The 26005-nt window shown below is 39.3% G+C and overlaps 2 protein-coding genes across 11 annotated transcripts in view; one reads left to right on the forward strand and one right to left on the reverse strand.

Moving 5' to 3' along the window:
• The window catches only part of LOC145507859 (complement factor H-related protein 2-like), a 41519-nt gene extending 33637 nt beyond the window's left edge, over positions 1–7882 (reverse strand). Inside the window, exon 1 of one of the 2 annotated variants that reach the window (XM_081495317.1) lies at positions 6835–7882. Coding sequence is in view for 1 of the 2 variants with exons in the window: in XM_081495320.1 (XP_081351446.1) it covers positions 1978–2035 (58 nt within the window). In the remaining variant the exon portion in view is untranslated. Of the gene's footprint in view, positions 1–1977; positions 2036–6834 lie in introns of those variants that run through there. The other variant, XM_081495320.1, reaches the window with a different exon arrangement.
• Positions 1–26005, forward strand: part of LOC145507858 (membrane cofactor protein-like) — a 102430-nt gene that overhangs the window by 42074 nt on the left and 34351 nt on the right. For 6 of the 9 annotated variants that reach the window (XM_081495315.1, XM_081495311.1, XM_081495312.1 and 3 more), the window contains 2 exons: positions 18391–18576; positions 18916–19015. In XM_081495315.1, coding sequence (XP_081351441.1) covers positions 18423–18576; positions 18916–19015 — 254 coding nt within the window. In that variant the 5' untranslated portion in view covers positions 18391–18422. Of the gene's footprint in view, positions 1–1826; positions 2007–7982; positions 8177–18390; positions 18577–18915; positions 19016–26005 lie in introns of those variants that run through there. The other 3 variants (XM_081495307.1, XM_081495306.1, XM_081495308.1) reach the window with 2 other exon arrangements.

Here is a 26005-nt window from a genome sequence, read left to right on the forward strand (position 1 = left end):
AGAAAAAAAACAAAAACATCAAAACAGAACAAAAAAGCTTGAAACTTACAAAGGAACACTCATATGTCTCTAAGCATATTTCAAAGCAGAATCCTAACAAGCCAGGAGAAAGTGGGATGATATATTCCAAGTGCTGAAAGAGAAAACTGCCAACCAAGAATACTGCCATTCAGAAATGAATTGAAGATAAAGACTTCTCCAGACCAACAAATACTGAGGGAACTGAATAACTCTAGACTTGCCTTACTAGAAACCTGAAAAGAGCTATTCAAGGTGAAATGAAAACATGCCAATTGATATCATGAAAATACACAGTACACTGGTAAATGTAAGTGTACAGTTGCATGCAGGATACTCTAATGCTGTAACATACTGTAATGTTAGATTTTTTTCCTTCACTGTGGCTTCCATATTGGGAATAAACTACTAATTTAATCTCATTCCTTTTGGTTAACATTCTAGTGTATGTTTCCAACACTGTTGGAGATTTGGAATAATGATTCTTTACCCTTAGATTTTGCAGTTTTCAGCATATGTCATTAACAAGTGTGATTTCATGATGAGAATGTGTCGTGAACAACAGATGATGAATCTATTTCTGTAATTTTGAGTTTCAATTAAGAAAAAGATATGACTTTCTATTTCTGTCGAATGAGGAAGTAGTTCTTATAAGAAATCTACAATTGTGAAGCACTTATCTATTATGAAAAATAACTATTCACAAATATTCAGAACATTTGTCTCTAAGGCTACTTTTAGAAAGAGTTCACTTGTTAACGAGAAGACTAGTTTTCAACTGGAATATCAGGCAAGGATTTGTCAAAGTTCCAAATTTCTCTTTCATGCTTGCATACTCCTTCTCCTCTGCTATCTCTCTTACTTAGAAATATGCCTTTAATGTTTCCTCTAACTGATTAATAGACCATCTCCCATATACCTGAGAACCAAGGATAAACTGAGTAACACATCTGTCTGCCCTTCAGCAAGCACTCTGGTGATGGAGCCATTCTTATAGGTGACCTGGGACCTAAGGTGCTTTTAATTGGTACCCTTAGGCCTGGACAGGAAGCTTTGTTGTGTTGTAAACATTGTTTATGAGGAAAATTGACAAACTGATTTGAATAATATGCAAAACCCAACATGCAACATATTATGAAATCAATAATGCACAGCAATGCATATTATAGTCACACCTAGTGTTTAATGAGGTGTCATAAAACTCATTAGAAGATATATTTACAAGAAAGAAAGAAGAGGACTGGATTATTAAAAAAAAAAAAACCAACAGAAGAAAAGCATCATAATGAAGAACTTATAAATTTCAAGATAGAAATGATTTAAATTTTTTTTAAAAAATTTCACAATTTCTAGTGCTCTCTGAAAACAATTTTAAAGTTTTGGCATTGCAGCAGGAATAAAGAATATACTCTGGATTTTGTTAAAAGAGATATGCCTGTTACATGTAGCTAATTTTGTTAAAACATTGATTTGGCAGTGATGTTAATGACTTTTAGTAGCTTTACTAAGGTATAATTGAAATACAGTCAACTGAACATACTTAAAATTTAGTATTTGATGAAGTCTGAATCTGCAAAATCAACACCACATGTAAGATTATGAAGATATACATTGTTCTCCAAATTTCTTGTATTACAAATAAGAATCCCCTAAACATTTTGGAGTTATACTCTAGCCTTTCTGTGACATATTTTCTGTTCACATTTTCATGAGCATATTCACATGACCTGACAAATCAATATTCAGTGGCTCTGCATACTGTGGTACTCAGAGGATGTAGAAGATAATTTATCTTATTTTCCCCTCAGGTGAATATGTGATCATTTTTTCATTAAGGCATTCTTTATGGTTATCACATCCTGCAGACGATTTCTACCAGTTGATTCAATCAAAAATACACACATGAAAGTAGAAACGAAGTAGAAGGAAGGGTGAGTGTTCATACCTGTTTCAACTTACCTTGCCCATGAGCACAGGAAAACCACAAGGTGAGAACAATATTGATCAGCAAAAACATGTTAGATTTTCTGATGATACATTCACACAAATACTCCAGTGGCACTGTTTGAGATTTAAAATCTATTTCATTTGCAGTTAGCAAACATGACTTCGAATTTAAGTGCCTTACAATGCAGCTAGTTAATTAGTGCCATTTAATAAATATCAAAGTTCAATGTTTTACAATATCCATAAATGAATTCTGTTGGTAGTTTCACAATAAGCTATTGTGTTCAACACCTGTTATGTCCGTGTACAACTTTATGTGGGACTAGGTGTGGACTGGCTTCAAAGTAACATAAAATATTAATTTTTATTAAAACATTTCTAGAGAATAGGTAAAGTGTTTCCCAGCCTTTGAATCATCTGTATTTTCACATGCCTAGGGAAGTGAGGAGATTTTTTAAAAATTACATTAGATCTTAATACCAAGTACACAAGTTATAGTGAATTCTTTGTCTTTATATGCTACTTATGTATGGGTATTTTATGGTTATGATTTTTTCCAGCTCTTTTGACATACAATTGACATGCAGCACTGCATAAGTTTCAAGTGTGCAGAGCATAATTATTTTCTGTTTTGTTTTAAAAATTTATTTCTTTTAATCTAAGAATAATTACTTTACAGTATTGTGATGGTTTTTGCCATATATCAGTATGAATCAGCCATAGGTATACATGTGTCCCCTCCATCCTGAGCTCCCCTCCCACCTCCCTCCCCACCCTATCCCTCCAAGTTGTCATAGAGCACTGGCTTTGGGTGTCTTGCTTCATACATCAAACTCACACTGGTTATCTATTTTACGTATGGTAATGTATATATTTCAGTGCTGTTCTCTCAAGTCATCCCACCCTCTTCTCCCACTGAGTCCAAACATCTGTTCTTTACATCTGTGTTTCCTTTGCTGTCCTGCATGTAGGATCGTTGGTACCATCTTTCTAGATCTCATATATAGAGCATAACGATTTAATTTATATATATCTTGAAATGATGACAAGATTCGTGAATATCTATCATCTTATATGGGCTTCCCTGATAGCTCAGTTGGTAAAGATTTCGCCTGCAATGCAGGAGAGCCCGGTTCGATTCCTGGGTTGGGAAGATCCACTGGCAAAGGGATAGGCTACCCACTCCAGTCTTCTTGGGCTTCCCTTGTGGCTCAGCTGGTAAAGAATCCACCTGCAATGAGGGAGACCTGGGTTCGATCCCTGGGCTGGGAAGATCCCCTGGAGAAGGGAAAGGTTACCCACTCCAGTAGTCTGGCCTGGAGAATTCCTGGACTGTCTAGTCCATGGGGTCACAAAGAGTTGGACATGACTGAGTGACTTTCACTTTCAGATCATCTCATATAAATACAAAATTAAAGATAGAAAAATATTTTTTTGTGATGAGAACACTTACTGTTCTAACTTTCATACATAAGATACAGTAATATTAATCATATTTACCACATTGTATGCTACATCCTTGGTTCTAATTTATCTCACACCTGGAAGTTGTTAGCTTTTGACTGCCTTCATCCAATTCCCCCATCCCCAGCCCTAGCCTTGATAACCACAAATCACATCTCTTTTTCAATGTGCTTGTTGTTTTATGTACAACTGGCCAAGAACACTGTTACTTCCTGTTACCCAGTGTAGGGATTCCATGTTTCTGTTTATTTCAAAATAATCACCACAATAAGTCTAATTGCCATCTATCAACATTTTAAAAGTAACATAATTATTGATTATTGCCGGAGTCCAGCTCTGGCAGCCAGGGAATCGCCCTGAAGGGATGAACGGGGTCGGCGAATGATGCAGCCTCTCATTCATTTGGACTGCATCTCGGTAGAGAAAATGATGCAGTCTCTCGCTCAAAGCACTGGGCTACATGTTTATTTTAAGCATCAGGTTTTCTTTTATACTTTTACAAAAGCATTAGGTCAGAGGTATGACATCTTCAGTTTCCCCTCACCCATATTTACTGTCTCCATAAATCATTGTTGTCTTTCAGAGTTCCCTCTTAAGTGTCCTTGTGATAACATTGTAACTCAAGTTTGTCTCTGGGCTGTATATTACATTCCTCAGTTTATTTCTTATCTCTTTAAATCCTGCTATCCCCTAGTAACTTAAGCTCATCATCTCCTAAAAAGGCTTTTAGCTATTAGTATCTCTAAAATACCTAGTTTCCATAAGCTATAGTAAAATATGCCAACACTACAACATACCTTAAACTTTTAGCTTCTACCTATTCTTAATTATCCTAACCCCTAAACTCAGGGAACTTGTTTTGCCATAAACATTCCCCTTAGAGGCAGGTTTCAGATAACAATGTTTCCCATGGTCTCAAGCTACAGCCTATGTGCTCATCCTGGAGCATTCTTTGTAAAGATCCTTGAACAAATGTCAATAGTTAACTTTATGGATTATAACATTCTTTCCAGCCAACTCAACCGGAGGAAGGAAAGGACAAGTCAGAATCACAAGACCTAACTCCTTCATCCCAGGACCGTGCCTGAGGGATGAGGAGAGGGGGTTGGGGCCGTGCCTCCATTTTGTCAGTAATGCCTATGGCGGCTCCCAACAGATTATATTCTTTACATTGAATATTTCATGCTCCTGACTCATTTATTTTGTACTGGCAATTTGTCTTCCTTAACCTCCCTCACCAGAGGATCAGGAGTGCATGTCCATAAAAAGACACATACAGAATGGTTCACGACAGCTTTATTCATAAATGGCAAAAATACAAATTTTTCCCATGAACATTCGGAGACTGGACAAAGCATTTGTAGCATTTTCATGCAATGGATTAATATTCACTAATTTAGAAACCAAAATGAAGTACAGCTATTGACAGCAATTTCGGAAAATCTCACAGCTCTCAGGCTAAACAAAAAAATCAAACACACTCACTAGGTTAATCAATTTATTATTGATATAAATTTAAAAATGTGGAAAACCTGACCATAAGGGTGGTTGCCTATGGAGATAAGGTGTGGTACAGAATGGGAAGAGACAAAAGGAAATCTTATGTTGTGCTGGAAATTTGCTCTCTTTAGTTCTAGGTAGTAGTTATATGGGTATATATATGTGATTAAAAGACATCAATCAGAACACTTAAGGTTAATTTCACTTTAGGTACTATTTATATGTTTACTTTAGCTTTAAAAATACCATTTTTCTGAAGAATAAAGTTAAAAGTTACTGTTTTCTTTCAAATGTTCATTTTTCATTGAACTCAAACTTTCACCCTAAAAAAATAGTAATGTAATTATGGAATAGGGAGTGATTTCAAAAGGCATGAAGGAACATTTGTGATGATGAAAATATTCTACATCTTGATAATAGGGTGGTTATATAACTGTATATATCTTATCTTTAAGATGCCTTCACACAAACATCTAACTGATAATTTCACCAAGCATCTGAGTACTACTGTCTAGGCAAGTTGACACAAAATTAACTACCACACAAAATATCCAAGATGAACTTGGATATTTAGTTCAGAAGATTCCCAACCCAACTATGAAAGAGCCATCTGATTTCTTCTTGCTTCTTGAACTAAAATACATTCAAAGCGATGGAAATTGAAGAATGAACTGTCAAACAAAAAGGAACCAATGTGAGATGATTTGAAATGAATCAGCCTATCCACATACTATACTCACCAATCAAGCCCATAGTGAGGCTGGACAGTCCTTTGCTTACAAGATTAGGTATGTGAGTCGAGATCCAATCATCTCAGCCTAAGCCAGAAGTAGAGATGCTATTATCCAGGGAAGATGTGTGATGTACACAGAAGACTAAGAGCTGGCATGTATTAGGGCACAAAGTTTTTGAGAAGGTTATTCTAGCAGAAATGCTTCCAGCTAGGACTGAAAGGAGCAGGCATCATACACGTAAAGGAGGAACGTCTCCAAAGATAGCGCGCCCTGCATGCATAGGTGGGGCCAACAGGGCCTCTTCCAGCTGAGAAAACAGTCTCACCTCCCTGGTGATTCATAAAGCTGAGTCTGCCCACATGGGGGCTGACATGGAGCATTACTTTCACAGAGGAGTGTTCTCCGTTCCTAGAATCTAATGAGATTTCTCTTGATGGGTTTTGAATTTGTTTAAGACTTGTGATCTCTTTCTTATCTCTTTCTCCATTTATGAATGGTAATTTCTATCCTATGTCTGCATTAACATTGTACTTTGTAAGCACATTACTTGTTTTCTGGTTCACAGAGTCACTTATGACTAGGAATTTTGCCCAGGGATGGACCAGAAACTGAGTCTCATTCATAACTTATTTAGAAGACATTTAAGTAAAACTTGGGCCTTCGAGTTGATGCTGTAAAGAGTGAAAACTTTGGAGGATGTTGGGATTGGGTGAATCTATTTGACACATGGGAAAAATAGGAATTTGAGAGATTGCAATGTGAACTCCTGTGTGTCAAATAGGGTCCCTTATAGCCAGGACCTAAAAGTGTTACCTTATTTGGAATTAGGGTGTCTACCAGATGTAATCAAATTAAGATGAGGTCATTATGGTGACCTCCAATCAAATAGGACTGACATCCTTGTAAGAAGAAGAAAATACAAGTAAAGACAAAGACAATCAGGGAGACATTTTTGTGACCAGAGAGGCAGAGATTAGAATGATGCAGCTGCAAGCCAAAAACACCAAAGATAGATGCCCACTCCTAGAAGCTACAGAGCACAAAAGAAAATTCTACCAATTCTCAGGGAAAGCATTAAATAAAAAGAACAAATGGAAGCAAAAGGAAACACATGCTATTGTTAGTCTTTGGGTGACCCCAATCCTGTTCATAAGTGTTCCATCCAAAATACCTCATCTAATCCTTGTTGTTGTTCAGTTACGCAGTCACGTCCGACTCTTTGCAACTCCATGGACTGCAGCATGCCAGGTTTCCGTGTCCTTCACTATCTCCCAGAGTTTGCTCAAACTCCTGTCCATTGAGTCGGTGATGTCATCCAACCATCTCATCCTCTGTCATCGGCTTCTCCTCCTGCCCTCAGTCTTTTCCAGCATGAGGGCCTTTTCCTTGAGTAGGCTATCCTATCAGGTGGCCACAGTATTGAAGCTTCAGCATAAGTCCTTGTAATGAATATTCAGGATGGATTTCGTTTAGGATTGACTGGTTTGATCTCCTTGCAGTCCAAGGAACTCTCAAGAGTCTTCTCCAGAATCTTTGTCCTTACCTTTTTCATGCATGTAAATTTCACCTTCAATAAAACTTAGTTGCTCAAGGACAGAGGCCCCATAGAGTTGAGGTCTCTTATGCTAATGGTCCGTGTAAATAATTTACCTTCCCAGGAATCCTTCCTGGGAGCAGAGGGGAAACTAATTGACTAGCAGTTAGGAGAGCAATGGCCATACCTTTCCTAATTCTGAAATCTATCGGGCCACTAGAGGCTTCAGCAGCAGACAGTCAACCACGGAAACCTCAGCTATTGTCCTGAATTATGCCTGACTAGTGCCAAAGCCTGAGCAAGGGCCTAGGTGTCAGGACAGTCTGGAGGGCCCCAGGTCCAAAATGAAGTCCTGATTAGTGTCTGCCCCACAGGGATCCACAGACTGTTTTCAGGTGGAGACGCTCGATTCTTTTTATTTAGTCCCGCGTTCTGGAAAAGGGTCGATGATGACCGCGCCTGCCCTTGATTCCTTCCCATCCTTCCTAAGTAGGGCAGTGACAGTGTGTTCGCGAAGAGGTGGTGAACATTTCCCGCGAGCCGCTGAGGTTCTCCTTTAGGTCTGCAGACGGAGAAGTGATGTCCAGGCGGGGTCTGAGCAGGAGGTGCAAAGCGGCCGGGGCGCTCCCAGGTTAGACCTGGGCGGGGGCCACACCCCGCCCCTCCCGGCCTAAGGACCGCCCCCGCCCGAGGCCCCGCCTTGCAGCCCGCCCATTGGTCGGCCGGGCCGCGTTCAGGCCACGCCCACCTCCGTGACCGCCCTGGACTCGGTGAATCCGCGGATTGTTGCGCGCGGTAACTCAACTCGGAAAGGTCTGTCCCGCGTAGGTCTGCGGTTTGCCACTGATCGTCCCGAAAATGACAGCGTCTTGCGCGCCTCGCCAGGCACCTCCTGCTCGCCCCGAGAGTCCCCTCGTCCCTTGGTGCTGCGTCGGGATGCTTTTGGCGGCCCTAGTGCTCCCGTTACCCATATTCTCCGGTAGGAGCCTGGAGACAGCGTGCGCCCAGGCGGCGAACTGGAGTGCGTCGGGCGCGGGCAGGCCAGAACCGGGGGCGGGGGTCTTTGCTTGGTGGCGCGGGGCGGTGACACGGAGCTGGGTCACCGGGGGTCCTGCGGAGTTGGGGTAGAGGGCGGAGTTGGGTGTTTCCCGGGTCTAGCTGAGCGGGGACCTAAGGAGAAGGCTTGCTTGTTGGGGGTCACTGAGAGCTGCGCGATGGTGGGCTCGGCCTGGGTTGACCAGGGCCAGGCTGGTTCCCTGGCAAGAGCTTGTAGGGTGTTTACAGGACAGAGCCTGGTGAGGACAGGTGCAGGGCCCTGGTGCTGGTGGGGAGGGCTTGCTCAAGTGTCTGGGGATGTTGCTAGGGGAAGGGTTTGCCTCGTGTTCCCTGGGCGGTTGGGGAGGGATGGTTGTGTCCCGCCGGGGGGAGCCGGGAGAAGTGTACCCCGGTATATGCTTTGTGGAAGTCACCAACCCAGTGGTGCGCAGTGTGGGACTAGGAAGCTTGCTTTGCATGAGGCTTACCAGAGCAACTGAAAACACATTGGTAGCCAAACCTAATGAAAAATGAGTATCCTGGAAATGAACTGTAAATGATGTTCACCTGGTTTTCCCTTAAAGCTCATTAATTAGAGCTGATACCCCGTTCACTAAGTTTGTGTGTTTCATTGAATCGAATAAATGCTTTAAATATGTACAAAAATACATGCTTATTGTATAAAACATAAACAAGGACAACCGTTTTTTAATAACTTTGGTATATTTCCTTGTCTTTGTCCACAGATGTGTTTCTATGCCCAGGATATTTTTAGAATCTATTCCATATAGTTTGTTTGCTGCAGTTTTTCTTAGCAGCATTCATTCAACAAATCCTTCCTGGTCCTGAGGATGCACTGGTGAACAATAAGCACAGCACTCCTATTTTCACTACCCTGACTTCACTGTCTGTTTGCCCCCCTCCTGCACACACACGTGAGTATATGCAGGGACTGAGTTTTGCTCACTGTTACACCCCCAGTGCCAGGCACACATTAGGAAATCGAATATTAATATCTGCTAGAATTTATTGGGAGTGGCAAACGGTAGCCAACACATAAGACTAATGAATGTGTTATAACCCAAGAGAAGTGCCCAAGAGGAAAGGAGCGTGATTCTCTGACGGCATTTAACAAAGGACTGGTGGCAGGGAGGACTTTTCTGCTCAACAAACAGGCTAGACTCTGCCACCTTGCTTTTGCACTTGCTGTTTCCTCAGAGGGCTTAGAAAATTCTTCTGCCTTATGCATAATTAACTCTTTCTTATTCTTCAAGCTCTGTGATGTCACCGTTTCAGAGGGACGTTCTCTGACCTGCCATTTCCAGTGGACACAGACACTTCAGTTTAATTCCCTCGCTAATTGGTAGTCACCCACGCAAACTATGTTTTCCATTCTCTCCTCACTAGAATGCAGAGATCTTGGCTGTCTTGGCACACTTGTGGTTCGAAATGCCTTTTTTTTGCCTCAGTGTCAACACTCTTGTATAATTATCAAGTACCAGAAAATTAGAGGTAACTTTCAGCTAGGGCTTAGAGCCCAGAAACAACTTCTCTTGCTTCCAGGAGGAAGGTTCTCTATAGAGCCACACTTAGGATGGCCTTTCTGTGGTGCTTAAAAGCTAAGGCAGAGGCAGCTGAGGATCAGAAGGGATTTATACGCCCCTGATAGTAGACTAGGAGCAACATTTAAAAAAAAAATGTCTAAAAAGAAAGAGTAAGCCTTTAATCATTCAGGTTCCTAGCCTAATACACATCTTAAATATTATCATTTTAATATGTAATCAATATAAAATTTATTAGAGATAATTAATGCTTTTTTTTAATACTAAGTCTCAGAAACCCAGTGTATATTTTACACTTAACAGCACACCCCAATTCTAACTAAATACATTTCAAGTGCTACACAGCCACATGTGCCTACCATACTGGACCATGCAGATCAAGATGACGGATGTAACATCTACAGCAGCATAGTAGTATCATGGAAAAAAACACTGGACTTGGAACCTAGAAACTTGGGCCCTATCAGCTGGGAGCTATGTGATAGACCTTGGTCTTATAGGAGTTAACAGTTCTTCTAAAAGAAAGAACAAGTAGCCAAATAAATTTAAAATGATTTAAGGAAAAGTTTAAAACATGACCTGGAGAATAATTTATAGTATCACTAAATGTACTGTTCAAATTTACCAATTTTGATAGTCCAGTGGTTAGGACTCTGCACATTCACTGCCAGGGGCCCCGAGTCAGATCCCACAAGCTGCGTTGCATGGCCAAAAAAATACAAATAAATTTTTAAAAAAAGAAATGCAGTTCTGTTCTTCAGACACTTACCTAGGATCAAGGATAAGTATAAACTTTTATATTACATACAATAGTGAAATAAAATAGCTTAAAATCTATGTGTGTGCTTAGTCACGCAGTGGTGTCCAACTCTTTGTGACCCCATGAACTGTAGCCCACCGGGCTTGTCTGCTCATGGAGATTCTCCAGGCAAGAATGTTGGAGTGAATTGCCATGCCCTTCTCCAGGGTATCTTCCCAACTCAGGGTTAATTGCAGGCAGATTCTTTACCATCTGAACCACCAGGGAAGCCCAAAAGATCTACATTACATCACAAAATCCCTGTTAACACTTATTCAATTTCTTAAATAAGGCATTATGTAAATCCATATTTTTACATAAGAATGCCCTCATGTCTGAGACTAAACATTTTCTTCTTCCTGCTATTGATAATTTTGCCTCTGGTCTCCCTTCTCACCACACCTCCCTTCCTGTGGAAGCCTGGTTCTATCACCTGCTGAGTGGGAGAGAAGACAGACTGAATGCTCTTCCTTGACTTTTTTCCCCTGCTCACCTCTCCCTTCTCCCTCTATTAGCATACACTAAGTAAGTTATAAATACCCTTGCGTCTTTTTATCACCAGAGCCTCATCTTAAAGATCTCCCTTTGAACTCAGCATATATTCCAGAAGAACTTTTCAAAGATGCTTTCTTTGTCTTTTTATAAAGAAAGTTTACCTGAGGTCTTCTCAAATGTTGATGAACCTTCCTTTTTTCTTTGTGTACAGAAAAGACTCACCTTTCTCACTCTTGTGGCTTTTGTCTTTTCTTGTAGTAGGCTAGTATCCCTACCATTTACGTGCTAATGAAACCAGAAATGGTTTTATCCCCTTTCCCTTTTGATCTGATTTGAAACTTTGTGACTTCCCTTTGGTATGTCATTTTACCCCTTGTGTTTTTCTCACTGCTGTTAGCTGTAACAACTTATTAAATTCTCCAATAGAGGAGTGTTTTCGTCAGGAGTAAACAGGATGACTTCCGCTTTTCCCTTTCATGCACTGGAGAAGGAAATGGCACCCCACTCCAGTATCCTTGCCTGGAGAATCCCAGGGACTGCGGAGCCTGGTGGGCTGCCGTCTATGGGATCGCACAGAGTCGGACACGACTGAAGCGACTTAGCAGCAGCAGCAGATAGTAGACTCCTCAGGGCTCACACTACTACAGTCTTGCTTGTTACAGATCATTTTAAAAGTTTATTTCTCTGCAGGAGAGGTGTGAGTACTGGAACAGCAGTGCTAACAAGAAATTAAAAGGAATTTTTTAATAATGTTTAAAATATGCTTAAGGCTAGAAGTTGAATGAGATGATGAAAGTTGTTCAAAATAGAGAAAAAAGGGATAAAATGAGTAGGGTATATCAGGGGAGATACCAGCTGGAAATGGAGAGGACGGAAAGGTTATGTTTAAGGTTGAAAGGTGAGATCAGGATAGGTAGGAAACTTAGATGAGGTATAAATGGGAACTCACTATACTGGGCATGGAAAGTACGTGGATACTACAAACAGTCACGGAAGTGGCTCTTGAGGAGCAGGTTTAATAAGGAGTAGTTGTTGTGCCTGGAGGCTTGCTAGCTCAGAGGTCGTTGCCAAATGGCAGGAGCGCACAGAAGGGACCACTCTCATTCCTCCAGAGCAGGGTCTGCTTTTTGGGACAAAACCTATAATTTCCTCTTATAGGAGATCTCTTCTGCCTATATTAAGTCTTTTCTTTCTTCCTAATGAAAGAAACCAAGATCAATAAATGCTTACATGATAGTTTCTTAGTTTTCTTACTCTTTGTATTCCAGTGCAAGAAGAACAGTCCTTATCAGTCAGTTGCTAGGTTACCATACTACTGGGAGATAGACAACAAAAGAAATTATGTGGACAAATACTTCTCCAGTGCATAAGGTTTTAAGATGATTCTTTTCAGTGGTTGGATTTATTATACTATATTCTTTACCATTGATTTCTGTAGTGATACTTGGAAAACCAAAGTGTTTTGAAGAGTGGCTGTGACAGATATGCTGTGTGAGATGCTGTTGGCCACAGGGATGAAGGAAGTCCACTATATTATGTGTTAAACATAAAAGCATGTAATGGTAAAGCATGCAGAGGAAAGTCCAAGTGCTGCTGAACTCAGAAAGTCAATACTTAAGAGACAAGTCCTGGTAGGAATGGAAAGGTTGCTTTAAGCAGAAGGCTGGCATCTGGGGAGAAGGCTGACTTCTGTTCCATAGCCTACTCTGAAGATTCTGCTTGGCCCTGGAAGTTTTTAAAGGGAAAAAGTTAATCGTTGTGATGTGGGTGCATGCTCAGTCGTGTCTGACTCTTTATAACCTCATGAACTGTAGCCTGCTAGGCTCCTCTGTCCATGGAATTCTCGAGGCAAGAATACTGGAGTGGGTTGCCATTTTCTACTGCAGGGGAATCTTCCTGACTCCAGGGATTGAACCCATGTCTCTTACGTCTGCAGGCAGATTTCTTACAACTGCACCACCACGGAAGCCCAGTCATTGTGATAGGGAGTCATATTTGTTGACATCTCCAATTGCCTGCAGACTTCTTGACTCCTTGTGATCTTTCTTTAGATGTTCTCTCACAGAGTTTGCTCTCAAGATTACTGAAGGGAAAACTAGAGGAAAGATCTGGCCATCTCTTAATTATTCTTCATTTCTATTTCTTGAACTTAGAAAAGAGCCAGCAGGTTAGGCAGAGTGTTGTGTGATCAAAAGATGTGAAAGTTGTGCTTGGGCCAGAGGTTAGTTAAAATATAGCTTTGATAAAGTGACAGGACAAAGGGGACCTCCTGCAGATAGCTCTTTCCTACAAAAAGCTGCTTACACAAGAGAAGGCACTGATAACTGCCTCCCCAAGGAAGCAGAAACTACTTCCTAGAGGAGATGTTGAGTGAACAAGGAAGACAAGAGCTGAAGGAGTTGCTCCAGAGCAGGAAGAAAGGTGTTCAGAGCAGAGGAAAGAGTGTGAGCAAAGGCTCAGAGACGGGCAGTGGTGACCTGTCTAGCTGCCCCGCGTGGCAGCAGTGGGGTGAAGGAGGCAAAAGGAAGGCAGCAGTGTAGGTCACAGAGTGAATAATTGTGGAGAAACAGGATAGTTAGGAATGAACAATTAAAATAATAAACATCAGACTGTGATATTATTACCTGTTCTTTTTGGGCACCTTGAAACTTTTTGTGAGCAAATGCACATCTAACCTCTGTGTGTGTGTGTGTGCTCAGTTGTGTCTGACTCTTTTGACCCTTGGACTGCAGCCTGCCAGGCTCCTTTGTCCATGGAATTTTCTAGGCAAGAATACTGAAGTGCGTTGCCAGTTCCTACTCCAGGGGATCTTCTGATCCAGGGATCTAACCAGTGTCTCTTGCATTTGTAGGCAGATTCTTTACCACTGTACCGCCTGGGAAACCACATCTAAACTAGGGTTGCTTTAATTTCCCCAGGTTCAGTATAAGACCATTTCTTAAGGACTAAATACAAACGTTGTTGTCATTACCATACAAGGATTTCAGATGACCAACAGTGTTGGTAATGGAACCAAGATTCCTGGCTTGACCCTGGGTGTGCTACCTACTAGGAATGTATTCATGGGAAAGTTCCTTCATTCAGATTGCTTATCTTAAAGAAGGGAAAATAATATCCAATTCATAGGAAGACTGTGAAGGATACGTTAGTTTAAAAAACACTAAACCAATGATTGGCACAGGTAATGCCTGATTTGCTGTTTCTAAAATGATTGATATCACCAATGTTTTTGTAAGAAACATGTTCTGGAATTGTTCATTGCTAATCTTTAAGAAAAATATAACCTACAGTCTTTGGAGTTCACTTTTAGTGTTAAAATACTATTTCTAGTCATAGAAGTGATATAAAATAGGTTTATAATAAAATATTAAAACAGATATTTTGACATGAAAGAGTGAAAAATTCTGATAAAGTGAAATTTTTGTAAAGAAATCCCCCAAAAATGGAAACAGCAGTAAAAATGTGATGGTTTGAAGATATTTCCGGAGCAGTTTGGCTGAAGAGTAAAGAATTTCAATTTTATCAAAAGTATGTAAAACTGATAACAGTGCTCCTTCAACTGTGGCACTAGGCACTAGAAATGCAGTGATGAATGAGACGTGGACCCCAGGGAGGTTACCATGTCCTGGAGAATATAAGCAATGAACAATTACAGTATGAAAAGCGCTATGAAAGAAGTAAATTGTGGCACCATGAGGACACTTGACCCAATTTTTTGAATGATGGATGTTAAGAGACTCAAGGAAGAAGTAGCATCTAAGATGAAACTGAAGGAGGAATGGCAAGGTCTCTGGTCAAAGCTGAAGTCAAATGACGCCTGGAGGTCCAGACTGCTACAGGAAGCTGAGTGATTTAATGGGCGCTACTAGTGGAATTGAATGTGCCTTAGGAGAGTGTGCAAGAGTGAGCAGATACTAAAGCTCTCTTAGCCGTGTCAAGGAACCTTAGACATTATCCTGAGGGAATAAGGGAGCCATTGAAATATATCTGAGTTGGAAGAGCCCTGGTCATAGTATTCTATCAGTATTATATGGTGGCAGTGTGTAAATGACCTGAATGAAAGGTGGCAAGACCAGTACGGAGACCGATTCAGAAACTCTTGCAGCAGTTCAGATAAGAAATGATAGTGGCTGGAATTTTTAATAGAAGTAAAGGTGGAAATAGAACAGGCCTTTCAGTTGTGGAAACTGGATATGAAGAGTCAAAAGAGACCACACTCTGGCTTCATTATCTTATTTGAGAAAGTGAAGTGCCTTCCGAGTGGAGCTGTGCTGGGAGGGAATTGGATACATAGACTCGGCACCCCAGCTGGAGGTCTAGGATGGACAGAGGGGCTTGGGAGGCAGCTCTTATCAGTGTAATGGTGTCATGCGGGTATGTGTTCTCACCCAGGGGGGTTCGCAGAATGAAAATTGGGAACGTTCCTAGAATAACCCACGAGTAACGTCACATAATGCAATCAGACACAGAAGGAAGAATAGCCAGAGGACAGGCTGCACATCAAGGTCATTTGTTTCCTGAAAACCAAGGGAAAGAGCTTTTGGGGCATGAAGGAGCAAAGGGAAAATGATCAATAGCTCCAGACGTTACAGGCAGGAAACCTACAATTACTGAGGGAAAGTGTTAGGGTGAATTTACCTAGAAAGAGGCTGCTTAATGACTTTGAAAGTACATTAAAAATGAGTGGAAATTTAGAAATAAAATTGACAGATTATGTGTTAGAATTTGCACTTTGAAGAAGCAAAGACATTTTAAAAATAGATAAGATTTGGGGAAATTCTGTCTTGGGTCAGAGACCATGATTTCCTGAGGGGACTACGTGAGAAGGGGTTTGGGTATGTGCTTATGTCAGAGATTTATTTTTAATTTTTGCAAGTGGGTAGAGAGTGAGTGCATAATTTTTGCAAGTGCATAGAAAGTGAACAGTTCTCTTGATTCATAGCAGAGTACTATTTCACTTTTCTGTCACTTACCTGGAGCACTGGGGAATTTTCTGAATGCAGCCTATTATATTATGTAATAATACCTATCTTAAAGTATAATATCACATTTCTTGCCTTATTTTTTGCTAATGACTTATTACTTGATATTTAGTTTTTATTTATTTGAGACTATAGAAATGATATTAGACAAAAAGCAAATTAGAGTGATTTTTTTTTTGAGTTCAAAATGAGTCGTAAAGCAGTGGAGACAACTTACAACATTAACAATGCATTTGGCCCTGGAACTGCTAACAAATGTACAGTGGAGTGGTAGTTCAAGAAGTTTTGCAAAGGAGACGAGAACCTTGAAGATGAGGAACATAGTGGCTGGCCATGGGAAGTGATAATGACCAGTTGAGAGGATTATCAAAGCTGATCCTCTTACAATTACACAAGAAGTTGTCAAAGAACTCAGTTTCTACCATTCTACAGTCATTGAGCATTTGAAGCAAATTGGAAAAGTGAAAAAGCTTGATAAGTGGGTGCCTGATGAGCTGACTGAAAATCAAATAAATCATCATTTTGAAGTGTTGTTTTCTCTTATTCTACACAGCAACAATGAACCATTTCTTGATCAGATTGTGACGTGTGATGAAAAGTGGATTTTCTATGACAACCGACAACAACCAGCTCAGTGGTTGGACTGAGAATCTCCAAAGCACTTCCCAAAGCCAAACTTGCACCCAAAAAAAGTCATGGTCACTGTTTGATGATCTGCTGCCCATTTAACCCACTATAGCTTTCTGAATCCTGACAAAACCATTACATCTGAGAAGTATGAGATGCACCAGAAGCTGCAACGCCTGCAGCCAACATTGGTGAACAGAAAGAGCCCAATTCTTCTCCACGACAACACCCAACCACACATCACACAACCAACACTTCAAAAGTTGAGCAAATTGGGGTAAGAAATTTTGCCCCATCTGCCATATTCACCTGACCTCTTGCCAACCAACAACCACTTCTCCAAGCATCTTGACAACTTTTTGTAGGGAAAATGCTTCCACAAAAAGCAGGAGGTAGAAAATGGTTTCCAAGAGTTCTTCGAATCCTGAAGCATGGATTTTTGTGCTACCAGAATCAACAAACTTTTTTCTTACTGGCAAAAATGTGCTGATTGTAATGGATCCTATTTTGATTAATAAAGATGTGTTTGAGCCTAGTTATAATGATTTAAAATTCAGTCTGAAGCCACAATTACTTTTGTATCAACCTAATATATAAAGTGAAGTCATATTTTGAAATACATAGTCCAATACTCTTGCCTGGAAAATCCCATGGACGGAGGAGCCTGGTAGGCTGCAGTCCATGGGGTCATGAAGAGTCAGACACGACTGAGTGACTTCACCTTCACTTTTCATTTTCATGCATTGGAGAAGGAAATGGCAACCAACTCCAGTGTTCTTGCCTGAAGAATCCCAGGGACGAGGAAGCCTGGTGGGCTGCCATCTGTGGGGTTGCACAGAGTCGGACACAACTGAAGCGACTTAGCAGCAGCAGCAGTCCACATCTATTTTGATCTTTGAAATCCACAATGGTTATTTAATAATCTCTTACTACAGCAAGTCTTGAGCACCCAGTGTGTACAGAGTGTAGTAGGAAAAGAAAGTATATGATCCCTTCCCTCTAGAACCTTGCCTTCTGAGAGGAAACTGAGCCTGAATTGACAAGTGATCATATGCTCATGTTTCAAACTATGGAAGAATAATCTGAGCAGAGTGTTATAGACTATAAAAGAACTTTTAAGATGAGAGATGAGTTTAGAAATAAATTTAGGGAAAAAAATGTATAAGGAAACGTGCTGTGCTGTGCTAAGTCGCTTTAGTCATGTCTGACTCTTTGCGACCCCCTGGACTGTAGCCAGCCAGGCTCCTCTGTCCATGGGATTCTCCAGGCAAGAATGCTTTAGTGCGTTGCCATGCCCTCCTCCAGGGGATCTTCCCAACCCAGGGATTGAACCTGCATCTCTTATGTCTTCTGCATTGGCAAGTGAGTTCTTTACCACTAGCACCACCTGGGAAGCCCGTGAGGATACATATATATATTTAATACCCAAAAGATAGATTTTGTGTCCTTGAACTTACCGTTGAATGAAAATTTAGCTTATTCCTCAACAAATTAAAAGTTAATAGGATTTTTTTAGTAAGCAAGGCACATTCTCCACTACTACCATCGCTTGGATAAAACCATGGATAAAATCATTTAAAATCTTGCTAAGAAACTTTCTACTTATTCTGTACTACCTGCTTGCTGCTAAGCCACAATGGCTGATGGGAAAGATTAAATTCCTAATTTTCTGTTTTTATTCTCTTATTCCTAGTACGCTGCATTGATCCACCAGTATTGGTCAGTATGAAGCTTAGGGGTGTCATTAAACACCATTATTATCCTGGGGACAGAATAGACTATGAGTGTTACCGAGGATACTTCTATGTGTGGCCTTATCTCCTCTCAGCTACTTGTGAGCCTAATGGCTCATGGAGCCGTATTGAAGAAGCATGTTTAAGTAAGGAAACTAAACCATTTTTATTTCTTGGGGTTTTTTTTTTATCCTCTAGAGATTTTTACACATTTTAAGAGTTAATTTTCCACTACATCAATAATGATTTTCTCCTAAGAAACTAGGTTGTAGATAGCAATCCATTTTTTCTGGCTTTGAGAAATCTCCAGGGAATCTTTATTGGGGATTGGTCCCTCAATAAATGTGCATTTCAAGCTTGCCCTTATAATAATTAAATAAAGAAAATAATATTTCATCAATAGAAAAGAGCAGTGTAGAATTTTGATCTTAATTTAAATGTTTTGAAATTGGTATGAAAAAACAAATTTGAAAATTTTCTTGTAGGAAAATCATGTCCAGATCCACAAGTAAAACATGGTAAAGTAGTTGCCCCAAATGAAACATTTGCGTGGGAATCCGAAGCTCACATTTCTTGTGATGAGGGGTAAGTAAGTTACTCCTTAGAAAGAAATAAGATAAACATTGTGAATTTCATTTTTCTTTGCTTCTCAACTTGATCATTTCCTTAAAGTTGATTTCATTTTTCTTTCTAGGTGGTAAGTTGCACTTGAAATGATGTGTTATACTGAAATGATAAGTTACACTGAAAAAATATGTAATTAATAGAAAGAAATTTAAATTGAAGAACAGCAAGATTATATACTTATTATATGTGAGAATAAGCCTATTGGATGTGTCAAAAATGTAATAATCATGATAGCTGTATCCTTAACTACAAAGTACAGCCTGTTTAAAATGGCCCTTCTCAGAGTTGAAGGAGGGCTCACAGAAATGACTGACATCAACAGTGTAGGAGGGCTCCTTTTTCTCCACACCCTTTCCAGCATTTATTATTGGTAGACTTTTAAATGATGCCCATTCTGACAGGCGTAAGGTAATATCTCATTGTAGTTTTAATTTGCATTTCTCTAATAATTAGCAGTATTTAGCATTTTTTTTATGTGCCTGAAAAAGACACTTGTATGCTTCTTTGGAAAAATGTCTATCTAGTCCTTCTGCTCATTTTTTGATTATGTTGTTGTTGCTTTTGGTATTAAGCTGTATAAACTCCATATATTGGAAATTAATCATTTCTTGGTAGCATCATTTATAAATATTTTCTCCCAGTCCATAGTTTTCCTTTATCCTTTGCCATGCAAAAGGGCTTTCGATTTAATTAGATCCCAGTTTTTTATTTTTGTTTCTATTTTCATTACTCTAGGAGATGTATCCAAAAAAATACTGCCACAATTTATGTTAAAGAGTGTTCTGCCTATGTTTTCCTTGAGGAGTTTTATAATATCAGGTCTTACATTTAGGTCTTTAATCCATTTTGAGTTTAGTTTTATATTTATTTGTATATGGTGTAAGAGAATGTTCTATGTTCTATATGGTGTAAAATGTTCTATATGTAGAATGTTCTATATGGCGTAAAAGAATGTTTCCTTCTTTTCACATATAGCTGTCTAGTTTTCCCAGAACCACTTATTGAAGAGACCGCCTTATCTCCATTGTCTATTCTTGCCTCCTTTGTTCTAGATTAATTATCGGCATATGAGTTTATTGATGGGCTTTCTATCCTATTCTATGGTTCTATACGTCTCCTTTTCTGCCAGTACTATACTGTTTTGAAGACTGTAGCATTATAGTATAGTTTGAAGTTAGGGAACATGATTCCTCCAGTTCCATTCTTCCTTCACAAGATTGTTTTGGCTATTAGGGGTCTTTTGTGTTCCCGTACAACTTAAAACATTTTTTACTCTAGTTTTGTGAAAACTAGAGTAATTACCAATTACCATTGGTAATTTGGTAGGGATTGCATTGAATCTATAGATTGTCTTGAGTAGTATAGTCATTTTGACAATGCTGATTCTCTAAATCCAAGAACATGGAGTATTTTTCCATCTGTTTGAGTCATCTTCAATTCCTTTCATCAGTATCTTATGGTTTTCAGAGTATAGGTTTTTTGCCTCCTTAGATAGGTTTATTTCTAAATATTTTATTCTTTTTGATGCATTAGTAAGTGGGATTGTTTCCTTAATTTCTTTTTCTGATATTTCATTGTTAGAGTATAGAACTGCAACAATTTCTGTATATTAATTTAGTATTCAGCAACTTTTCAAAATTCATTGATGAACTCTAGTAGTTTTCTGGTAGTGTCTTTAGAATTTTCTATGTATAGCATCACATCATCTGCAAACAGTGATGGTTTTACTTCTTTTCCAGTTTGGATTCCTTTTATTTATTTTTCTTCTCCATTTCCTGTGACTAGAACTTCCAAAACTATGTTGAATTAAAGTGATAAGAGTAGGCATCCCGGTATATTTCCTGATCTAGAGAAAATGTTTTCCATTTTCACCATTGAGTAGGATATTAGCTGTGGATTTGTCATATATAGCCTTTATTATGTTGAGCCATGTTTTCTCTAAGCTCACTTTCTGAAGAGGATTTTTTTAAATCATAAATGGATATTGAATTTTATCATAAGTTTTTTCTGCATCTATTGAAAGGATCACATGGTTTTCGTTCTTCAACTAGTTAATATGGTGTAATGTGTTGATTGATTAATGAATATTTAAAAATCTTATATCCCTGGGATAAATCTCACTGGATCATGATGTATGATCCTTTTAATGTATTGTTGGAGTTGGTCTGCTAGTATTTTGTTGAGAATTTTTGTTTACATTTTCATCAGTGATTGACCTGAAATTTTCTTTTTTGTGTGATATCTTTGTCTGGTTTTGGTATTAAGGTGATGCAGGTCTCATAGGATAAGTCTGGAACTGTTCTTTCTTCTGCAAATTTTTGGAATAGTTTCAGAAAGATGGATGGATATTTGGTAGAATTCACCTGTGAAGCCATCTGGTCCTGGAATATTTTGCTTTTTGGGAGTTTTTAAATTACTGATTCAATTTCAGTACTGGTGATTAGTCTGTTCATACTTTCTATTTCGTCTTGGTTCAGTCTTGGGAGATTATCTCTTTCTAAGAATATTTACATTTCTTCTACAATAGATAGTCCATTTTATTGGCAAATAGTTGCTTGTAGTAGTCTTTTGTGATCCTTTATATTTCTGATGTGTTGGTTGTAATTTCTTTTTCCTTTCTGGTTTTATTGATTTGGGCCCTCTCCCCTTTTTTCTTGATGAGTCTGGCTAAGTCTATCAATTTCTTTATCTTTTCAAAGAACCAGCTTTTAGTTTCATTGGTCTTTTCTATTTTTTTAATTTATTTTAATTGGAGGCTAATTACTTTACAATGTTGTGGTGGTTTTTGCCGTACATTGACATGAATCAGCCATGGGTGTACATGCATCCCTCCATCCCAAACCCCCCTTCCACCTCCCTCCCCATCCCATCTGTCTGGGTTGTCCCAGTGCACCGGCTTTGAGTGCCCTGGTTCATGCATCAAACTTGGACTGATGATCTATTTCACATATGGTAATATACATGTTTCAATGCTATTCTCTCAAATCATCTCACCCTCGCCTTCTCCCTCAGAGTCCAAAAGTCTGTTCTTTGTATCTGTGTCTCTTTTGCTGTCTTGCATATAGGGTCATCATTAGCATCTTTTTAAATTCCATATATATGCATTAATATTGGAGAAGGCAATGGCACCCCACTCCAGTACTCTTGCCTGGAAAATCCCATGGACGGAAGAGCCTCGTAGGCTATAGTCCATGGGGTCGCTAAGAGTCGGACACGACTGAGCGACTTCACTTTCACTTTTCCCTTTCATGCACTGGAGAAGGAAATGGCAACCCACTCCAGTATTCTTGCCTGGAGAATCCCAGGGATGGCAGAGCCTGGTGGGCTGCTGTCTATGGGGTCGCACAGAGTCGGACACGACTGAAGCGACTTAGCAGTAGCAGCATGCATTAATATACTGTATTGGTGTTTTTCTGTCTGACTTACTTCTGTCTGTATAATAGGCTCCAGTTTCATGCATCTTATTAGAACTGTTTTCAGTTCTAAAGTCTCTATTTCATTTGTTGCTGCTCTAATCTTTATGATTTCCTTCTTTTTACTGACTTTGATTTTTATTTGTTCTTCTTTCTCTAGTTGCTTTAAGTGTAATGTTAGGTTGTTTATTCTTGTTTCCTGAGGTAAGTTTGTATCACTGTAAAATTCCCTCTTACTACCATTTTTGCTGCAGCCTATAGGTTTTAGATCATGTTTTCATTTTCATTTGTGTCTCAGTTCAGTTCAGTCGCTCAGTCGTGTCCGACTCTTTGCGACCCCATGAATTGCAGCACGCCAGGCCTCTCTGTCCATCACCAACTCCCGGAGTCCACCCAAACCCATGTCCATCAAGTTGGTTATTCCATCCAACCATCTCATCCTCTGTCGTCCCCTTCTCCTTCCGCCCCCAATCCTACCCAGCATTAGGGTCTTTTCCAATGAGTCAACCCTTCGCATGAGGTGGCCAAAGTATTGGAGTTTCAGCTTCAACATCAGACCTTCCAATGAACACCCAGGATTGATCTCTTTTAGGATGGATTGATTGGATCTCCTTGCAGTCCAAGGGACTCTCAAGAGTCTTCTCCAACACCACAGTTCAAAAGCATCAATTCTTTGGCGCTCAGCTTTCTTCACCGTCCAACTCTCACATCCATACATGACCACTGGAAAAACCATAGCCTTGACTAGACGGACCTTTGTTGGCAAAATAATGTCTCTGCTTTTAAATATGCTATCTAGGTTGGCCATAACCTTCCTTCCAAGGAGTAAGCGTCTTTTAATTTCATGGCTGCAATGACCATCAGCAGTGATTTTGGAGCCCAAAAAAATAAAATCTGACACTGTTTCCACTGTTTCCCCATCTATTTCCCATGAAGTGATGGGACCAGATGCCATGATCTTAGTTTTCTGAACGTTGAGCTTTAAGCCAACTTTTTCACTCTCCTCTTTCACCTTAATCAAGAGGCTCTTTAGTTCTTCTTCATTTGTGTCTAGGTATTTTAAAAAAATGTCCTCTTTGGTTTCTTCAGTGATTCATTGGTTGTTCTGTAGCACACCAGGTAGCCTCCACATGCTTGCATTTTTTGCAGGTTTTTTTTTTTTCTTATAGTTGATTTCTGACCTCACAGGGGGTCATGGTTGAAAAAGATGGTTGGTATGATTTCAGTTTACTTAAATTAGCAGGAATTGCTTGTGCCCAGCATGTGATCTACCCTAGAGAATGTTTCATGTGTACTTGAAAAGAATGTGTATTCTGCTGCTCTTGGATGAAATGCTCTATAAATATTAAGTCCATCTAGTTCAATATGTCACTTAAGGCTCTTGTTTCCTTATGAATTTTCTGTCTGGATGATCTATCCATTGATGTAAGTGGGGTGTTAAAGTGCCCTACTATTATTGTATTACTGTCAATTTTCCCTTTTTGGCTGTTAGCACTCGGCCATGTGTACCGAGGTGCTCCTCTATTGGGTGCATATATATTTAAGTTGTTATATTTTCTTCTTGGATTGATTCTTTGCTCATTATATAGTGTCCTTCTTTGTCTCCTGTAGTAGTCTTTATTAAAGAGTATTGTGTCTGCTAGAAGTGTTGCAACTCTGACTTTCTTTTGATTTCCATTTGCATGGAATAGCTCTTTCCATTTCCTCACTTTCACTGTGTATGTGTCTCCAGATCTGACGTGACTTTCTTGTAGACAGCATGTATATAGGTCTTGTTTTTGTAATCATTTAGCCGGTCTGAGTCTTTTGGTTGGAGCATTTAGTCCACTTAACGTTTAACGTAATTATTGATATGTATGTTCCTATTGCCATTTTGTTGATTTTTTTTTTTGCTTTTTTTCTTCTTTCTTTCTCTTCTCTTTTGATGACTGTCTTCAGTATTATATGTGGATTCCTTTATCTTTTTTATGTGTACATCTATTACAGTTTTTTTGTGGTTATATGAGATTTTTGTATAGAAGTCTATATTTATACATACTTGTTTTAAGTTACAGATTTCTTAATTTCAAATGTATTTTAGATATCCTGCCTTTTATTCTCCTCCCCTCACAATTACTGTTTTTGATTTTATATTTCACATCTAATTTTTTGTGTATCCCTTAACTGCTTATCGTAGATACAAATTATTTCATTGCTTTTTCTCTTTTAACTTCCCTACTAGCTTTGTGTGTGGATGATTTTCTAACTGTATTGTAAGTTTGCCTTTACCCATAAGCTTTTCCATTTTATAATTTTCTTCTTTCTATTTGTGATCTTTTCATTTCCACAGAGAATTTCCCTTATTATTTGTTGTAAAGATGCTTTGGTAATAGTGAATTATTTTATCTTTTGCTTAACTCTAAAACTTTTGATTTCTCCATCAAATCTGAATGAGAGCTTTGCTGAATCGAGTATTCTTGATTGTAACTTTTTGACTTTCATCACTCTAAAGCCCCTTCTTTATGGCCTGCAGAGTTTCTGCTGAAAAATTAGTTGATAGCCTTATTGGAGTAATCTCATATGTTATTTGTTGATTTTCACTTATTGCTTTTAATATTTTCTCTTTGTCTTTAGTTTTTGTCATTTTGATTATTCTATGTCATGGTATATTCCTCTGTGGGTTAATCCTGTATGACACTCTCTGCACTTCCTAGACCTGGGTGACTGTTTCTTTCTCAGGTTAGGGAACTTTTCAGCTATTATCTTTTCAAATATTTTCTCAGGTGCTCTCTCTCTCCTCCTTCTGGGACCCCAGTAATGCAAATGCTAGCATGCTTAGTGTTGTCCCAGAAGTCCCTTAAACTGTCCTCATTCTTTCTCATTCTTTTCTCTGTTCCATGGCGCTGATTACCACCGCTCTGTCTTCCACCTCGCTGATCTGTTCTTCTGCCTCATTTACTCTACTGTTGATTCCTTCTAGTGTAGTTTTCATTTCAGTTATTGTATTCTTTAACTGTATTTTGTTTTTCTTTATATTTTCTAATTCTTTGTTAAAAACTTCTAATTTTTCACTTTGTGCATCCATTCTCCTGAGTTCTTTGGTCATCTTTACTATCATCACTCTGAACTCTTTCTTGGGTAGATTCCATTTCTCCATGTCAATTAGTTCTTCTGGGGTTTTATCTTGTTCCTTCATCTGAAATGTATTTTTCTGTGTCTTCATTTTCTTTAAATTGCTATTTGTATTTTTTATATGTGGTAAGTTGGTTACTCTTTTTTGATTTTGGAGAAGTGACCCTCTGTAGAAAATGTTCAGAGCATCCCAGCAGTGCTCTCGCCTCTCATCTCTCAGGGGCCCAGGATCAGCTGGCCCCAGGGTAGTGTCTGGCCTGCGTTTGTAGACTCAATCTGCAGGCAGCAGGGCTGTAATTTTCTTGCTTCTTGTGTCAGCCCCATGGCCACTGGAGCTGGATCTTGCTCCTCTGTTGGGCAGGGTCATATCTAGTGAAGTGAAAGTGAAAGTCGCTCAGTCATGTCTGACTCTTTGCAACCTCAT

Source organism: Giraffa tippelskirchi, chromosome 5 (assembly GCF_054371585.1).
Source record: "Giraffa tippelskirchi isolate mGirTip1 chromosome 5, T2T-mGirTip1v1.2.pri, whole genome shotgun sequence".
In the NCBI taxonomy this organism is placed as follows: Eukaryota; Metazoa; Chordata; class Mammalia; order Artiodactyla; family Giraffidae; genus Giraffa; species Giraffa tippelskirchi.